Below are 18,348 nucleotides of genomic sequence, written 5' to 3'. Positions count from 1 at the left end.
CAGATGGAAGAATGAACTTTAAATTGTCAGCTGATTTCAAAAATAGAGCTTGGGAGCCGTGGCACAAATCCATTTTCGTCAAATTAATGGGGAAAAAGGTATCATTAATATTTATGAAAAAAAGATTATAGAGTATGTGGGCAAGGTAAGGCCGAATAAAGGTAACTGATTTAGAGAATGATTTTTTTCTGGTTCGATTTGAGGAGAAGAAAGACATGGATTTTGCCTTTACGGCAGGACCATGGACTATTTTTTATCATTACTTAGCGATCAGATCCTGGGAGCCTGGGTTCCAACCTTTTCAAGCAACAATCAGTAGGATTATGGCGTGGGTTCAACTTCCAAAATTCCCTATGGAGTATGTGAACACAGTTCTGGTCAAAAATATAGGAAATTGGCTGGGCAAGTTTATTAGAATGGATGCGGCCACTACTTCGCTCACTAGAGGCAGATTTGCTAGAATTAGTGTTGAGTTGGATCTTAGCAAGCCTCTGCAAGTTGAGTACAAGGTGAATGGTAGAATAAAGAAGGTTGAATATGAGGGATTGCACCTCATATGTTATGAATGTGGTAAGTATGGGCATAAGATGGAGAATTGTCCAAGTAAAAAAGAAATTGAGCAGTCTTCAAACCCAACGGATGATGTTCTGGGTGATCAGAATAAGCATGCTGATACTTCTTCAAATTCAGGGGATACAAACACTAAATTTGGCCACTGGATGCAAGTGATGAAAGGTAGGAAAAATAGGGGTGATCAGCCTACTAAAACTGAAAATGCTAAAGGAAAAGAGGTTCAGACAAGCAAGAAGGTGGGGAATAATTTTGATGTGCTGAGAAGTAAGGAAAGCCAAGAGGTAGAAGATAAAGAATTAGGTACAATGGTTGTTTATCAACCACCTAATCAAAGTTCTCTTCAATCCAAAAGTAAGAAATCAGAAGCTCTTGAGTTAATTGAAACCAAATCACAGTTTTTATTAGTGGGAGACAATAAGGAGGGTGATCCTATGAAGCTATCCAAAGAAAATCATGATAAAGGAAAGGGTGGGACTGGGAATAAGAAGCTGACCTTGCAAGGAGTATCTAATCAAAGGAAGAAGGCTAATGATAGGAAAATGCAAAGAGAAGGAAAATCTGCAGCAACGTTGAAAATTTCTAGTGACAGACCAAAATTTAATAATGGAAACCAAGGTTCGGTTAATGGGAATCTGAATCATAATTTGAGTAGGAAGGGACCAGATCCTAAGCCTCCAGATGTGATGATGGTGGATAAAAATCAAGATGGGCAAGCTAGTACCAGTTTAGAAGAAATTGCTGGAGCTGAAGGATTAATACAGCAAGGAGGAAAGGTGCAGGTATCCCTTAATCCTGTATTCAATCTTTCTAGTTATTAATGAATTTTTTGATATGGAATACCAGAGGGGCTGCCAAAAGAGAATTTGGTGGCGCTCTTAAGTCTTTGGTTAGGAAGAATAATGTAGATATTATTGTTCTACTTGAACCTAGAACCCAAAGTGGTGTTTGTAATAAGCTGTTAAAAAAATTGGGTTATGATAGCTCAGCTGTAGAAGAAGCTGTTGGTTTTGCTGGTGGAATATGGATCATGCGGCATAGCAAGAGGGTAGAAATAGTTGTGATATCCAAAACTGCTCAGCTAATTCATTGTAATGTTAAAATGCCTTCGGGTCAATCATTTTATTTTACAGCTATCTATGCTAGCCCATCTCAAAATTTGAGAGAGAACCTGTGGAATGATCTTTGTAATCTTAGCAACTATATTTTTGGCCCCTGACTCTTAGGAGGTGATTTTAATGAAATTGCTTTTACTCATGAAAATAAAGGGGGAGTTATGGCTGACTCATCAAGATGTGCTAAATTTGCTTCAGTGCTGGATGAATGTAAAGTGACTGATATGGGCTGTGATGGTTCTCCTTTTACTTGGCAGGGTCCAAAATGGGCTAATTTGGACAGAATTTTCAAAAGGCTTGATAGGGTGGTGGCTAATCTGGATTGGAGAATAATGTGTGATGAAGCTAGAGTCTCCTCGCTCCCAGGATTATTATCTGATCACAATCCTCTTCTTATTAAGCTCTTTGAAGATGATAAAGATAGTAGAATGAGGCCATTTCAATTTTTTGCTGTTTGGCAGGAGCACCATCTTTTTAATGATTTTCTGAAAGCAAAATAGGATCATGAGTTTGATTTTCCCTATATGCTGCAAAGGCTTGTTCTGCATATCAAAATTTGGAATAAAAATGTGTTTGGCAACATAGAGAGGAGAAAAAACAGTATCATTAATAGAATTGCAAGAATTCAGTGTAACCCTGAGCAGGGTGACTCGGATAGCTTGAAGAGATGTGAGGATCATTATCAAAGCTTACTGATTAATGTCCTTAGTGAAGAGGAGCTTTTCTAGTTTCAGAAGTCCCGTCAGAAGTGGATAGTAGATGAGGATAGAAATACAAGATTTTACCACCTTAGTACAGTTGTTAGAAGGAATGCAGATAAGATTTTTAGGCTGAGAATGATAGTGGTGTCTGGATTTTTGACACAATGGAGCTAAAGAATTTGGCTTGTAATTTCTTTAAAGCTCTTTTTACTGAAGATGCCAAATATAAAAGATGGATTACCTCAGATAGTTTGTGGTCTGCCCTTTCGAATGGTGAGTTGAATTGTCTCAATAAATGTCCAATTGATATGGAGATTAAGCATACTGTTTTTAATATGTGTGGTTTTAAGGCTCCAGGGATTGATGGTTTCCCTGCCATTTTCTTCCAGAAAAATTGGGAGCTCATTAAATCACAAATATGTTCTCTAGTACATTAGATTTGGAGCTACCCTGAGATGTTGGCTTCTATTAATTCCACCCTTCTGGTTCTTATTCCTAAAGTCCAGAATCGTACTTTGATTTCCCAGTTTCGTCCTATTTCTTTATGCCCAGTGGTATACAAAATTATTAGCAAGATAATGGTTAATAGGTTGAAACCGATTATGAACAAATTAAAAGTGGTGTCTCCAGCTTAAACAAGTTTTGTTCCGCAGAGGCATATTCAAGACAATTTTTTACTGTTCAAGACCTTGTTCACTCCATGAGAAAAATGAGGGGGAATAAATGCTTTATGGTAGTTAAAGTTGATCTGGATAAGGCTTATAATTGCCTAAATTGGAATTTTATTCGTTTAGTCTTGGAGGAGATTAAGATACCTGAGAATCTTGTCAAGCAGATTATGGCAGTTGTTACTAGTTCAAGAACCAGTGTAGTTTGGAATGGAAAATTGACAGAAGAATTTCAGCCTAGTAGAGGTATTAGACAAGGGGCCCCATTGTCTCCGTATCTGTTTGTCCTAGCTATGGAAAAACGTTCTCATATTATTGACATAGTTGTCAAGGGTGGTTTGTGGAATCTGATTAGAGCAGGCAAATGTGGGCCTAAAATATCTCAAATCCTTTTTGCAAATGATTCGATGTTGTTCTTAGAGGCTAGTGAAGAGCAGATCCATGTTCTTACCAGATGTTTGAACTTATTTGGTGAAATTTCAGGGCAAAAGGTGAGCCAACAAAAGACTAGTATTTATTTTTCCAAAAATACTCCGGATGATCTTGCTAAAAAAATTACAGATGTTAGTGGGTTTAAAAGAGTTTCCAATGTGGGTAGATATTTGGGTGCAATGATAAATCATGGCAGAGTGAATAAAAACCTTTTTTGTTGGAATTGTTGAAAGGATGAAGGAAAGGCTGAATAGTTGGCAGGGTCAATCCTTATCTCAAGCTGGAAGAGTAATTCTTGCTCAATCAGTCTTGAGTTCAATTCCATACTATCATATACAAAGCACTAGGCTCCCTAAGAACATTTGTAATGAGATGGAGCAGATGATGAGATCCTTTATCTGAAATGATTCAAGTATGGCTAAGCATATGCACCTAATTGGATGGGATATGATAACAAAGTTGAAATCTGCAGGTGGGCTTGGATTTAAAAAGTTTTCTGTCATGAATGATGCTTTTATTGGTAAATTGATTTGGACTTTCTTGAATGAGTCTGGCCAGTTTTGGGTTAGAGTACTTAAAGCTAAATATATGCATGTTGTCAATATTTATGAGGGGTTTAGTAACAAGAATGACAACTCTCATTTATGGAAATCTATTTGTGATGTCTGGAACAAGATGCATCCGAGGATGATATGGGATGTGGGAGATGGTACTTCAGTAGCGTTTTGGAAAGAAAAATGGTTGGATGATGATTACACTTTAGCTAACAAAGCTACTATTTCAATTCCCCATATTGAACTTGATAAGAAGGTTGTGGAATATGTCACATGTGATGGGAATGGGATTGTGCAAAATTATCAAGTTTTCTCCCTTCAGAAACTATCCAAGTCATTAGGAGTCATATTCATCCTCATGAGTCAAATGGTGCTGATAGAATTGCTTGGAAGTTGCCGGGTGCTAGTGGGGTCACAGTTAAAAATATTTATAATGCTTTAATGAATCACATGGAGGAGGGTATTCATGGTCATAATATCTGGTCTTTAATTTGGAAGTTGAAGATTCCTAATCGGATTAGCTTGTTTGTGTGGAAAATGGTTCATCATAGGCTTCCAACTAGGAGCTTGTTGGCTAAGAGAAATATGGTTGCTGCTACTTGCCCTTTGTGTAGTTTAGATGATGAAACTATTCTGCATATGGCTAGAGACTGCTGTAATATTAAAAGACTTTGGCAGGAGTTGATTAGGCAACCTGAGAATGATGAATTCTTCGATGCAGATCTAGATGGTTGGCTCTTAAGAAATTTGCAGAATAAAACTCAGGTTTGGTTTAATGTTTCTTGGTCTTTGATTTTTATTGTTACTATTTGGAATGCTTGGTGGTGGAGAAATGAAATTGTTCATGGAAAGGAATTGAATTACTTTGCCTACAATATGAATTTTATTGAATCAAAAGTAAAGGAATATTTTGTAGCTTGGGGGAATCATTATAGTATGATAGCCAGAAATTCTTTTAGATTCATTTTTGTTAGAAGGGATCCTCTGGATTTTGGTTGGATAAAAATAAGTATTGATGGGGCAACTAGAAGTAATGGTGGTGGGGCTGCTTGTGGGGTTATTTTAAGAGATGATTCTGGTGTTTGGCTTCATGGATTGGCGTATTACATTGGGCAATGTTCAGCTTTTGTGGTTGAATTATGGGGTGTCCTAAAAGCCCTTCAAGCTGCCTGGAATGGGGGTTGGAGACGTTGCATCTTAGAAAGTGATTCTAGCTCTGTTATCACTTTGCTCACCAAAGAGGGGAGAGCAACTCAAGAGTCCGGTCTGGTGGCTCGCATTCGAGCATGGTTACGGAAAGATTGGGATGTTCAACTTGTTCATATCTACAGGGAAAGTAACAGCTGTGCAGATTGATTATCTAAATATCCACTTGATCATGTCGTAGAGAATAATATGTGTTATTTTATTTCCCCTCCTCCTGGTATTTTGCCATTGTATCTGGCAGATTTTTCTTTCGTCTGTAATTTGTGTAGGGTTAAACTAACTTGAGTTTGTCTTTTTGGGGTTTTTTCCCCTTTTATTTACCAAAAAAACCCTCCCCTTCCTTAACTTTCAGTCCTAAGAGTGACTCGAAACAAACCATAAGACTTTGTTTGCGAGTTTGGAGGGGAAGAGAGGGAAAGAAAGGGATAAGTATTCCCTTCCCTTATTTGGGAGTTAAAAATATGGTAAGGGAGAAAAATGGAGGATTAATGAGATATTTTTATCATTATATCTATTTTTAAAAATTAATATAATTATTATAAATAAAATATTTTAAAATATATTAAAAAAATTATTCATGTATTTTTCACACTAATTAAAAAAATCATATTTTTGACGAAATTTTATGTTGCAAACGACGAAAATTTTGTCGAAAAATAATTTTTTGAGGAAATTTTTCCATTGAAAAGTACTTTTCGACGAAAGGCGACAAAAATGTTATCTATAAAAAATCTTGTTTTTCCGTCAAAAAATAAGGCATTAACATAATATTTATTTAATGAATTCCATCGAAAATTTTAGCGCGAATTGATAACATAAGGTGAGGTTTGACACAGATTGATGACATTTTTTATTTTCGAAATTTTTGACTGGAAAACAATTTCCATCTAAAATTTTCGGCGGATTGATATCATGTCTTCTTTGAAATTTTCGATGAAAAAAATTTTCCGTCAAAATTTTCTACGAAATTTAGTTTCCGTCAAAAGTTTTGACAAAAATGATTTCTTAAATATTTTCACGGAAAAAAGAATTTCGTCAAAAAAATTTGACAAAAATATTTTCGAGCCAAATTTTCCACGCAAATGTTTTCTGTCCAAAATTTTCGACTGAAATGTTTTTTGTCCAATTTTTTTGAAAAGAAACGTGTTTCGTCGAAAATTTTGACTAAAATATTTTGCATCAATATTTTGGACATAAATGTATCCGTTGAAAGTTTTCACGAAATTTAGATTTCGTCAAGAACTTTGTCAAAAAAAAAAAAATTGTCAAAATTTTCTATCAGTGATTATGACCGAATCTTATTCCGTCTCTAATTTCAACTTGAGTTTCGACAAAAAATTTCGTTGTCTCTTTTTCGGAGAAATTTTTTTTTCGTTAAAAATTCCTTCATTATTTTCGACGAATTTTTTTCGTTGATAAATTCTGTCGGTATTTGAAATTTTTCTAGTGTTGTCACATTTAAAAAGTGATTCGCACTTATGTAACTTTTATGTTTTAATTCTAAGTGTAGATAAGTAATTTTTGATATTTTTCACCTCAAATCCCCCAAATTGGAAGAACTTTTTTTTTTGGTAGATAATTGGAAGAACTTTAATTTTAAGGGTAATTAAGGATTTTGTGAATTTTATAAAAATTATCAATTTCCTTTCCCTAGTTTTTTAATTCACAAACAAGAAAAGTTATAAATAAAGGAAAAATGATTTGTCCTTTAAAAGGATGTAAGTTGTGTCCTTTTAATTTTTTACTCTATGTACTATTGGTAGTACATTGTTATAATATGAAAATGTTCTTTTTTTTTTCTCTTTACTCAATCACATCAGCTAACGTGAAAAGTGAAAAAAAGAACTTTTCATGTTACAACTATATCCTACAGAGTACCGATAGTTCATAGAGTAAAAAATTAAAATAACATAACTTATATCCTTTAAAAAGACACACACACTAAATGTTACAAGTATTCGTAAGTCTGCTAGGGAAAAACAACAACCAGCTTGGATGGAGGATTACGTGGCATAGTTAGTTTTACAAATACTGAGTTAGTTAGCACTTAGTAAAGTGTACCAGTAGAATATTGCCATGTGGACCATTGGTTCCTATTGTAGTTAGCTGATACTATAAATGTTTTGTACAAAGCTGTAAAATAATCATCAGAATGAAATAATACAAGTGTGCTTTTAGTTTCCCTTTGTTTTCTCTCTGTTCTTCATATCGATACTTTCGTATCACGAAACCCATAAATAAAACCCTCATCTCTTTTTCTTTTCTTTCTTAAAAATGAATCCCAAAAGAAAAATTAAAAATAGCTGGGCCACAGGTCTATTGAAATTTGTTTCAAGCATGTGTTGTGAAAGGGCCACAAAGCCCCCAATCCAAAAAGCAAGCTAAAAAGTAGCTAAAGTGATGAAACTGAAATTTATTAATTACTTGATGCTTAACTCTAAATTTCTATCGACTCAATATCCTAAATTTATTGTGTGATGAGAATGGAAGTACATCTTTTCATGTGACATGAGGCCATTTGAGAGGTTATCGACCATTGAGAAACAACTAAGGGTGATGGGAGAATTTATTAGAATAAAGCATGAAAAAATAATCATCAATAATCTCATGTCACATTAAAGAGTTTATTCTTGATGAGAATTTACTAAAGTTTACCTTTGGATGAATTTTTTTTAAATTTTAATGACTTCGTCTTTAACACAATGATTTATGAGAGAAATATATAAGTTTTGTTGATTTTTATATTTTTTTGTTACATATTTTTTAATTATTTTACTTTATATTATTTTTGTTTATAGGATATATAAAAGAGGGATTAAAAAAAGTTTGGAGATAAAATTGAGAACTTTATACTAGGCTTGGCAAAAATGAGTCAACCCATTGGCTCGTAACCCGGCTAAAAGGAGTCGGGTTGGGTTAGGAAAAATAAGTTAGTAACTCGAGTCAGCCCGACTCGTTTCAGCTCGAAAAAAACCGAGCCAACCCACGGGTCTAACAGGTTGGCTCGCGGGTTATGGTTCTTTTTTTAAATATAAAAATATAAAAATTAATGAAGGTAAAGTGGAAAGTTAAAACTTAAAATCCCAATTCCAAAAACCCAAACAAAAATACCCTGCAGCTACCAATAAGTCCAAAATCGTGCATTAAGAACTTTTTTCATAGTATGTGTGACAGTGTGAATGTGGTGCCAATAGCCAATAAGTCCAAGTCCAAATGCAAAAAGATTTTTTTATGGTTTATTTGTATAATGTCTTTATATTGAATGAATTAATAATTTAGGGGAAAAATTAGAAGTTACAACATCAATGAAATTTTGTTTTTCATTTTTTCGAGTCAACCCACGAGCCAACCCTAACCTGAATCGGGTCGGATTGGGTTGAATTTTCTGACTCGTTTATTTTTCGAACTAACCCTAACTCGACTCATTTTTTTCGGGTTGAACGCGAGTTAAATCGAATGAAGTCGGATTGATCCATTTTGCCAAACCTGTCACTTTGCAAAAATTGCACTCTTATGAGGTTTGTTAAGTGTCTCAATTTGATAAGTATCATCAACTGCCGTTACGGGGATTGCGATCATCCAAATTACGTCACGTGGCATCATTCAATTGATTCATATATTTTTAATTTAAATTCAACAAAAAATTAAAAATAAAATAAAATTAGTATTGCTCTACATTGAAAAAAATATTTCCGCTTAACCAATGTGACCCTATGGCTCTAGATTGGTCATTTAACAACCATTGCAGTTAGTTGAGATGTTCTATTGATCTCTTGAAATTATACGATATAGTGTCATATAACTGGATCATACAAAATTAAAGAAAAAAAAAAAAAAAAACTTATTACATTGACTTTATCAAATCGTTAAACTCTGATCTTCAGAATCCGCTTAAAAAAACTAAACCACAAAACTTTGATGTCTCCCCTAATGAAACGCAAACGCGTTTCCCAATGACAGTGACTGAACTAGACAACCGACCCAGTCAAGAGTCAAGACTCAATAGTAATCCGTAATACCATACACTCTCTCTCCTAATTTATTTATTTATTTATTAATTATTATTATTACGTGTCTCTCTCTCATTAATTTCACGCGGCATTTGGAGTCCACTTTGATCACCATTCACCAGTGTACATATGTATGCATATATCGACGACTCTGGAGTATTTGTGGGACCTCCTTACTCAAAAATAGTGATTAAAAAACTCATCCCCTGAATCCCTTTGCCAAAACTTTGTTTGGCTTTAACATTTATACGTTCGGGATATTCTCCCTGAAAGACATATGCTATATGAAAATAAAATTAAGCATGCATCCCATAATAATAATAATAAAAAAATGTGTTAACATATAGGTTATTGTATATATGATGGCTTTTAACATGTATGATGCAACCTTTTTTGTAATATTAATTTAGTGTAATTTATGTTATATTTTTAAAATAATGTAAACCGTAACTGTCGTAAGTTGTATTTAAGTTTTTGTTGTAAAGTAGTAATTTTGTATAAAATTATTTTGTCTCAGATACATATATCAAAAGCCGTGACCACAACTTATTTTAAGTTGATAAGCCGTGAATTTTTCGTTATTATAAGCCATGAAATTATCCTAAAGTTATTTTTGATGTTCTCGACTTATATTTACCACAATGTCTTATGATTTTATACAATTCAGATCGGAAAATGTTATATTTACGACCTATTTTCGTTTACAACTTCTTACAATCATATCTTAACCGTTGATTTTCGTCAATCAACAATTAAGATTTTCACAAATTACGATTAAGATTTTTGCAAATTAAATTTATTAATTCACAATAAATAACAACCGTTGATTGACGGAAATCAACAATTAAGATATGATGGTAAGAGTTTGTAAATTATTTAGGTTATAAATATAACCCCTGCCATTCAGACTATTTAAAAAAATATAAAATAAAATTACACTCCGAATAAAAAAGTTTTACGCGTCAATTAAAAAAAACTTAAATACATCATTCAAAGCGTGGCCGTAGTAAGCAAATTCAAGTATTCAAACTTTATAAATCTCCCTCTCTAGTCTCCACAAGATTTCAACGTAGAAAACAAAAAGCGATTATTTCATGGCTGCCAACGAAGCTTCACCGTAAGTACTCACTCTTCCCTTACGACTAATTTTCAATCAAAATCAAAGAAATTCAAAACCTTAGAACTTTCGGCTAAAATTCCAAGTAACATAGTAACGCTAATTAGCTTGTGTTGTTTGGAACGATGATTTTTTCGTACGTGGCAGGTTTGAGAGCAGCGAGATGCTTGCAACATTTTTGGGGGCGACGCCGCTGTTGTCGGAGTCATGGAGGCTGTGCGGCCAGGCCAACACCACCGCCACCGCAATCAGGAGTTTTGTGACCGAGCGAATCCGCGGCGTCGTGTACGTTGCTTTTTCCGGCATCCAAATGGCCGGCGGGTCGGATCCGAGTTGGAGAAACTTGGTGCATTTGGATAGCATCGGTGGTGTGCCTCTGTTTTCGTCTCGCCGGAACAAAGAAGGAGAGGAGCCGGTGATGGTGCACGCTGGCATGTTAAATCTATTTTTGTCCCTTTTCAACTCATTCCAAAACCAGGTTTGTTTCCATTTCATTATTTTATATATGGGAAAAATATTTTTCATTTTAAATTACACAATTTATATTCTTTTACTCTCAATAAAAATGTGAGACCCAAATATTTATATTTTTTTATCTACTCTCTCCTCTTTTATCTATCTCTCCATCTAAATAACACAACTTTACATCATTTAAAATGATACATTTTTTCCCTTTATATATAATATATAGGTTTTATAAATGGGAATGTGTTTATCATGTTTTCTGCAACCTTTTTTTAGTATTCTTGAAGGTATATAATTAAAAAAAATCACAAATAATCTTTTAACTATGTACTAGGAGTACATAGTTAAAAGAAATAACTTTAATATTATAACTATGTATTTTCGGGAGCACATAATTAAAAAATGGTTGCAAGAATTCTTGTAATATGAAGGGACCTATTATAAATCTCTCCTATCATAGACACAATTATGGGTGAGTCCACTCACTTATAAAAAATTAAATGACATGAAATTCCATAGATGTGTAGGAAAGAGAGCTACTCTCCAACAATATCGGAGTAGTTTTTCCTATAATTATATATCAGATCATTTTCCATTTTTATTTTATAAATTAGGTTGTGTGTCTTATTGTTTTTGGTATTAATAGGAATTTTCTTTTGATGCTCGTTTCAAACTAAAAATTTGATATCAAAATTTTCGTAAATTTAACGATTATAATTTACTGAATCATATTTATTAATTAATTTTTTATTTTCAACAAATTGAAACTGTTATATTGATAGAAATTAACAGTTAAGATTTTATGTAAATGATAGTGTCAAATGATACTGTCCTTATATATATATATAAGGTTTATTATTTGTCATGTCAAATGACCTAACATTCCATCCTATCTAGGGGTGTTAACGGGTCTGGCTTTGATCTTAAAAGACTAAGCTTGTGTTTATACGTGTCAGTTTAGTCTACTCTGTTACCAATTATGAATATAATTATCGATATGTGCCTGACTTATTTACAAAAAATAAAAATATAGTTTAGCCTATTAAAAAAAATAAACAACAAAAATTAATGCAAACAGAATATACGATGAACAACACTAATAATTTCACAAAGATTCATAAATTCAACGTATATCCAAAAAGTATAATATAGAATAAAATCATTCAAAAAGTCTGTTTAACCAATAAAATGAGATGAAATAAGTTGGGGAGAAAGAGGGTAATTATGAGTAGTATAAAAAATATAAAATAAAAATAAAAGTTAGTATACTAGACCAGGCTGAGAGGCTCTACAGCCAAACTTTTGAATTGGAACCTAAGACCTTTTTATTAATGAGTTTTTATACAAGTTTAAGGCTGGTTCCAACAACTAATTTTAGACATAAAAGCTCATGCCTTCACGAGCCAGCCCAAAGACTCTTGAAAGGCCCCTGGTTCGTTTGCCACCCCTAGTCCTACCATCTAAAAACTACGTCATTTTGGGTGGAAGGAAAATTTTTTGGTGTCATTCGCGTTCAAAATTTCCATCTTATTTATTATAATCTATTTATTTATTTATATTTCACTAAGGGTGTGCATAACAACCGTACCGAAATGAGTTTCTTTTTTAATTTCTATTCCCGGGATAAAAAATAAATAGAAAACTCGTTTGATAAAATTGGTTTATTTTTTTGTTCTCGGGATGAACCGATTTAATTTTTGTGCAGGGGAACAAAAAAACAAAACAAAAAAAATTCTGCTTTTTTGTTCTTGGGTACAAAATGAGAAACATTTATCTCTCTCAATTACACTCCACCACTACCATCATCACCGTCACCATAATCCTGACACGACAACCGCCACCATCGTCGCTGCCGTTGTCACCACCACCACCACTACCATCAACGTCACCACCATCATCGCCACCAACCACAACTGCATCATCACAGCCACCGCCACCACAATCACCGCCACCATAGCCACATCTACTATCGTCACCACCACCACCACCACCACCATGCCATCACAACCGCACCCACGCCACCCCTACAATCACCATCACCAACCACTACCATGATCGTCGCAACTACTGCCGTCACTACCACCACCACAATGTCATCACCACCACCACCTCCCCCATATCACCATGTTGTCGTTGCCACCACCACCAACCACTGTCATCTTCGCAGCTACTTCTATCACCACCATCATCATGCCACCACTGCCGCCACCACCATTACCATCATCACGCCACCACTATCCTCATCGTTACCACCATCACGCCACTACCGTCGCTGCCACCACCACCACTACATCATATAAAAAGGAAAGTGATGATTCGAAAAAAATTTATGCTTAATAGGAATTATTTTTTATTATGTTATTTGTTGTGTTCTCAAACACAACTTTAACTCTCGTAATAAAAATAGAATATGTTATCAAACATTTTTTTTCTCTGAAATTGTTTCAAGGCACAAAATCATAAAAGAATTGTTTCTTTTCAGAAACAGTGCCAGAAAACATAATGATTGTCATGCACATTCTAAAAGTAAAAGTGTTAAAATAGGTAACTTTAAATACTCCATAAAGTAATTGAGTGGGACAAACAAAATTGAAAAAATGGAAATTTTGAACGTGAACAACATAATTTTTTCCACCCAAAATGACTTAGGTTTTAGGTGACAGTATTTCTCATGTTATAGGAGATAATTTTATCTCATGTAAGGAATACTGAGATCACCACCCCAAAAACTAGCTCGAATGGTGAAAGTGCTCATGGCCTTATAAATCCCACACTAATTGCCTATGCCAACAACGTGGGATCCACAACATTGCCACCTCTTTCAAGATCAATGTCTACGACAGCTTTCACTCTATCGACATTGACCTGGAGGTAGTCCTTTTTCCTTTTGGGGAGACTTCACTCACCTACTAGTATTCAGTGTCAAGGCACCTTAATCTGATCTATAGATAGTTCTTTCCATGATCTCAACTCTCAATGTAAGCACCAATTTAGGATACATTGAGATCATCACCCGAAAAGTTAGCTCAAAGAATAATAGTACCAAGGCATTGTGAACCCCACACTAATTGCCTATGCAATCAATGTGTGATCTCCAACATCTCCTATGCACACATAATTGCATAATACTATTGGTATTACGTAGTGGCCGTATTTGTTTAATTTTTGTGTAGGGTTTCTTTCTGGGATTTTTGGATTTAGTTTTGAGTGGAGGGATGGTTGTTGACACAGAATTTTTTTTGACCGATGAAGTTAGTGGGACGTGCTAGGTGCTGCTTTCTTTTGAATTTGATACTAATAAATTGATGAATGCTTCGAAAGTGGATTATAATAAAATCCGGAAAAAGAAGAAGGTTGAAAGTGATTTTGGATAAATTTACTTTATTATAATCATAACTGAAAAGAGACGAAAATTAGCATATTAATTTAATGAAATTGATATGTCGTGAAGTTTGTGAATATAGGATAAAAAGTTTGTTAAATAACACCAATCATTACAACTGAGATTTGAGATGATCTTAGAGCAAAATGTACATTGATTATTGAAAAGAAAATCAAAAGAAGAAGAAATCATTGCATATTCATGTTTTGTTTTATATGAATAAAAAAATTTAAACATTAATTTTTCATCAACACCCCGTTATTATCATAAGTTCCTACCTGAGCCACCTCAAAGTATATACTGTTTTATACTTCTACAAAATCCTTGGAAATCTGCAAACTAGAACATGACAAAAACATATACAAGCTCATCACTAAAACTAAAATTATTGCGTTCGAGTTGTCACTTTGTTCTATTTTACAGCAAATTTGCTTTAACCCAAAAGTTGCTTTCCGTGTCAAAAAGGAAAGAACATTTTTGCAGTGTGAACAATCCCGAACAAGCTCATATTCTCAGTAGTGGGTACCCTACGGCCCTTTGCTGTTAAATATTATCAGAAGTGGTCCAAGATTCCATTTTGAAATGGATGACTTTTACTTTTGGTAACAGTTGCCCCCATCATCAAGCTGATAATGCCATAAACAAAGAAGAAAGTATTATCAATTTTCATGGTAAATAATATAAATTAAAGGGAAATATTACTCTCCTTTTGCATAAGATTACTTATCTCCTACTCTCTCAGTTCGATTTTCGCACTTCACTTTTTTCTTTTTTCTTGTAATGGTGGGACCCACCCATTTTATCTCTACAACATAAGATACCTATCTTATGTTGAAGGGGAATAATAAAACCCTAAATTAAAACTTCCATTATTCCTCGTTCAATGCCTTCATCATTATTATATTATGGCGGCTGCTGATAGAAAAAAAACATTATTATGAGCAATTTGTCATCACCCCCCCCCCCCCCCCCCCCCTAGTTGACTTGTTAAATGAGACCCTAAAAAAAAATTTTATATCATCCGGTAGCATTTTATTCGTTATTTTCTTTTCCTTTCGGGGGCAAAAGAAAGAAAGGCGTTTATTTTAGTGATCATGATGATCCGTCAATATAGCTTTACCTGATGGGATTTGATATGACTTTTTTTAATGGTACATGGATTTAAACTGTAAAACATTATCCACGTGAAAAATTGCCTCTCTGAAACGTGTCTTTAGTGATTTGGGTAGGTTAAATCCAACTTTTAGTACAATATTCTGGTTGTTTTAGACTTAAACATCACAGCACAGTAAGATGAATCCCCTTCATATCAAACTTATTATAAGGTTACCGGCCTTTCAGGTCAATAAAACTGCAAGTTGCATCAGTCCTTGTTTCCTTGTTCTTTTTTCGAAAATAAAGTCCTTGTTTACTGATTTGGAAGCAAGATTACATGACTCTAGTGGGCACTCTACCTTGGCTAAATAAACAAAAAGAGAATTGATAAGGTCAATTTTGACAGTAACCTTTAGACACGAAGAGAAGAGTGTCATTTTCAAAATAACGCTAAAAGACCGTAACTTTAAGTCGTACCAAGTCATTCTAATTAGATCACTACCGCTTTATGATTTTTTTTTTTTTGTTTTTTTTTTGCTTCTAGGTACATCACTGAAGATGAAATTAAAATCCCAAATTTTTTATTCATTATTTTACAAGTTTTTTTTTTTTTTTTGGGTTCTTGAAATTTGTTTCCCTGTAATCTTGGTTCTTAACTAACTGTTGAAAATTAATGTTGCCATTCAGATGTTGGGAATAGTGGGAAATACGGACACTAAATCAATTGTCATCACTGGCCATTCCATTGGAGGAGCCACTGCTTCTCTGTGTACTATTTGGCTTCTGTCCTACCTCCAATCAATCTCTTCCTCTGTGTCAGTATTGTGCATCACTTTTGGCTCTCCATTGCTTGGGAACGAATCCTTTTCCCAAGCCATTTCCAAAGAAAGATGGGGTGGCAACTTCTGCCATGTGGTTTCAAAGCATGACATAATGCCAAGGTTGCTCTTTGCCCCCATTACCTCTCTCACTGCTCAGCTAAATTTCCTGCTTCAGTTTTGGCACTTGTCCATGACTTCAGCAGACTTTGGCAAGCTTGCAGTTCAAATATCCGACAAAGAGAAAGCTGAATTGTTCACAGCTGTAATGGATTACTTAGAAGCTGCAATACAAGATGGAGAAGCCTCAGTGCCAATTTTGTTTCACCCTTTTGGGAACTACTTTTTTGTTTCAGAAGAAGGAGCAGTATGTGTGGATAGTCCAGCCACAGTTATAAAAATGATGCATTTGATGCTTGCAACAAGTTCTCCAGCTCGTAGTATTGAAGACCATCTAAAGTATGGAGATTATGTTAATAAAGCGTCTTTGCAATTCTTGAATCAGAGAAACTTCAAGCAAAGGAACATTCCTGACTCAAGCTATGAAGCAGGCCTTGAATTGGCCATCCAATCATCCGGGATAGCAAACCAGGTAATTGCAATATCTTGATACCGAAATTTCAATCTATTTTTTCATTGCATACAAATTGGCTACACATGAATCATGATTCATAGTTCCAATGGGAAGAAGGTGATTTCACTGAACAAATTACTGTGATGTAACCAACAGGAATCAGCTATCGTACCAGCCAAGGAATGTCTAAAGACAGCAAGGAGAATGGGTCCTTCCCCAAATCTCAATGCTGCTAGCTTAGCAGTTACCTTGTCTAAGGTTGTACCTTATAGAGCCCAAATAGAATGGTACAAAAGTTGGTGTGATGAGCAAGATGAACAAATGGGGTATTACGATTCATTCAAAAGCAGGGGCTCTTCAAGAAGGGAAATGAAAGTTAACATCAATCGTCACAAACTTGCCAGGTTTTGGAACAACGTGATTGAAATGTTGGAAAGAAATGAGTTGCCTCACGATTTTGCAGAGCGAGCTAAGTGGATTTTTGCTTCAAAGTCCTATAAACTATTGGTTGAGCCACTAGATATTGCTGAATATTATGGGAAGGGGATGCATAGAACAAAGGGTCATTACATAGCACATGGTAGAGAGAGAAGATATGAGGTTTTTGATAGGTGGTGGAAGGATGGAAGGGTTACTACTGGTGAAGAAAACAAGGAGAGGAGCAAGTATAGGAGCAAGTATGCAAGTTTGACCCAAGATTCATGCTTTTGGGCTAGGGTGGAAGAAGCAAGAGACTGGTTGGATGGTGTTGGAAGTGAGAAAGACACCAACAAGTTGGCTCTGTTGTGGGATAAAATCGAAAAATTCGAGAACTATGCCATGAAATTAATTGAAGATAAGGAAGTGTCCAATGATGTTCTCGCTAAGAATTCGAGTTACAGTATATGGGTGGAGGATTTAAGAGAGTTAAGAAAACTGAAGGCAAAGGTGCATAGGTTTCCTCAGCAGTTTACCCGTTTTTTAGATGGGGAAGTAGTTCCTTTGTAGTTAGTACGTAGTTTGGAATCAATAATCTTAACCCATTGTAAGCATACGAACTGCTCATTTTGCAAAATAGCTTGTTTTGCTTATTAGTTATGTCTTTTATAATAACTCATTGTAATTTGTGCGCATCTATCATTTCTTTTAAGATATTATTACTTGGTAAGATGCTTCCTACTCGTATTCAATAAATACCACACCTCACTTAATAAAATCAAAATGTAAAACTTATATAATTAGGTGATAGAAATGAAATGAGGTAATCTTTGTATAAAAAAATGTTTAATTACTTCTCCTTAGTGTGATCATGATTCGTGAACCTGTGAGTTGTTCATAACTTCATATCATTGATCAAGCTTTTCGAGCCAACTTGATCTTCTTAGATCTGAATTCACTCACAAAAGTAAATAAATTTTGGATTCAGTGTTTTTTATGTTGTATTTTTTTTTTTTGGTAATAAATGTTGTATTATTTCTTACTCACACGTAAAAATGTGTGAGGTTTATATTTTTTTTCCCTCTCTCTTCTCTTCAAATGATAGAGATAAAATTATCCTATACAACATAGAAATATTAATCTCATAAATTATATCTACTTTCTTTAGAAAGTTGCAAAATCCCAATAATTATCATTTAAATTTAGTCATTAAAGACGAATCTT

At 34.4% G+C, this 18,348-nt stretch overlaps 3 protein-coding genes across 3 annotated transcripts; all 3 read left to right on the top strand.

Annotated features, from left to right (window-relative positions):
- Positions 1-323: 323 nt before the first annotated feature.
- On the top strand, positions 324-1,391 carry LOC133292430 (uncharacterized). The gene has a single exon (XM_061490833.1). It carries the CDS (start codon positions 324-326, stop codon positions 1,389-1,391), a length of 1,068 nt encoding a protein of 355 aa, XP_061346817.1.
- LOC133292429 (uncharacterized) lies at positions 1,391-2,185 on the top strand. Its single transcript, XM_061490832.1, has 2 exons — positions 1,391-1,682; positions 1,797-2,185. Exons 1-2 carry the CDS (start codon positions 1,391-1,393, stop codon positions 2,183-2,185), a joined length of 681 nt encoding a protein of 226 aa, XP_061346816.1.
- An 8,097-nt stretch (positions 2,186-10,282) lies between these two features.
- Positions 10,283-17,797, top strand: LOC133292476 (lipase-like PAD4). Its single transcript, XM_061490889.1, has 4 exons — positions 10,283-10,373; positions 10,521-10,851; positions 16,003-16,725; positions 16,864-17,797. The coding sequence occupies exons 1-4, from the start codon at positions 10,351-10,353 to the stop codon at positions 17,692-17,694; spliced, it is 1,908 nt and encodes a 635-aa protein (XP_061346873.1). The 5' UTR covers positions 10,283-10,350; the 3' UTR covers positions 17,695-17,797.
- The last annotated feature ends 551 nt before the right edge of the window (positions 17,798-18,348 follow it).

Source organism: Gastrolobium bilobum, unplaced genomic scaffold, assembly GCF_033153095.1.
Source record: "Gastrolobium bilobum isolate Gb01-03AN ecotype WA unplaced genomic scaffold, APGP_CSIRO_Gbil_v1 utg8085, whole genome shotgun sequence".
In the NCBI taxonomy this organism is placed as follows: domain Eukaryota; kingdom Viridiplantae; phylum Streptophyta; class Magnoliopsida; order Fabales; family Fabaceae; genus Gastrolobium; species Gastrolobium bilobum.
This window is presented reverse-complemented; position numbering and strand designations above follow the sequence as displayed.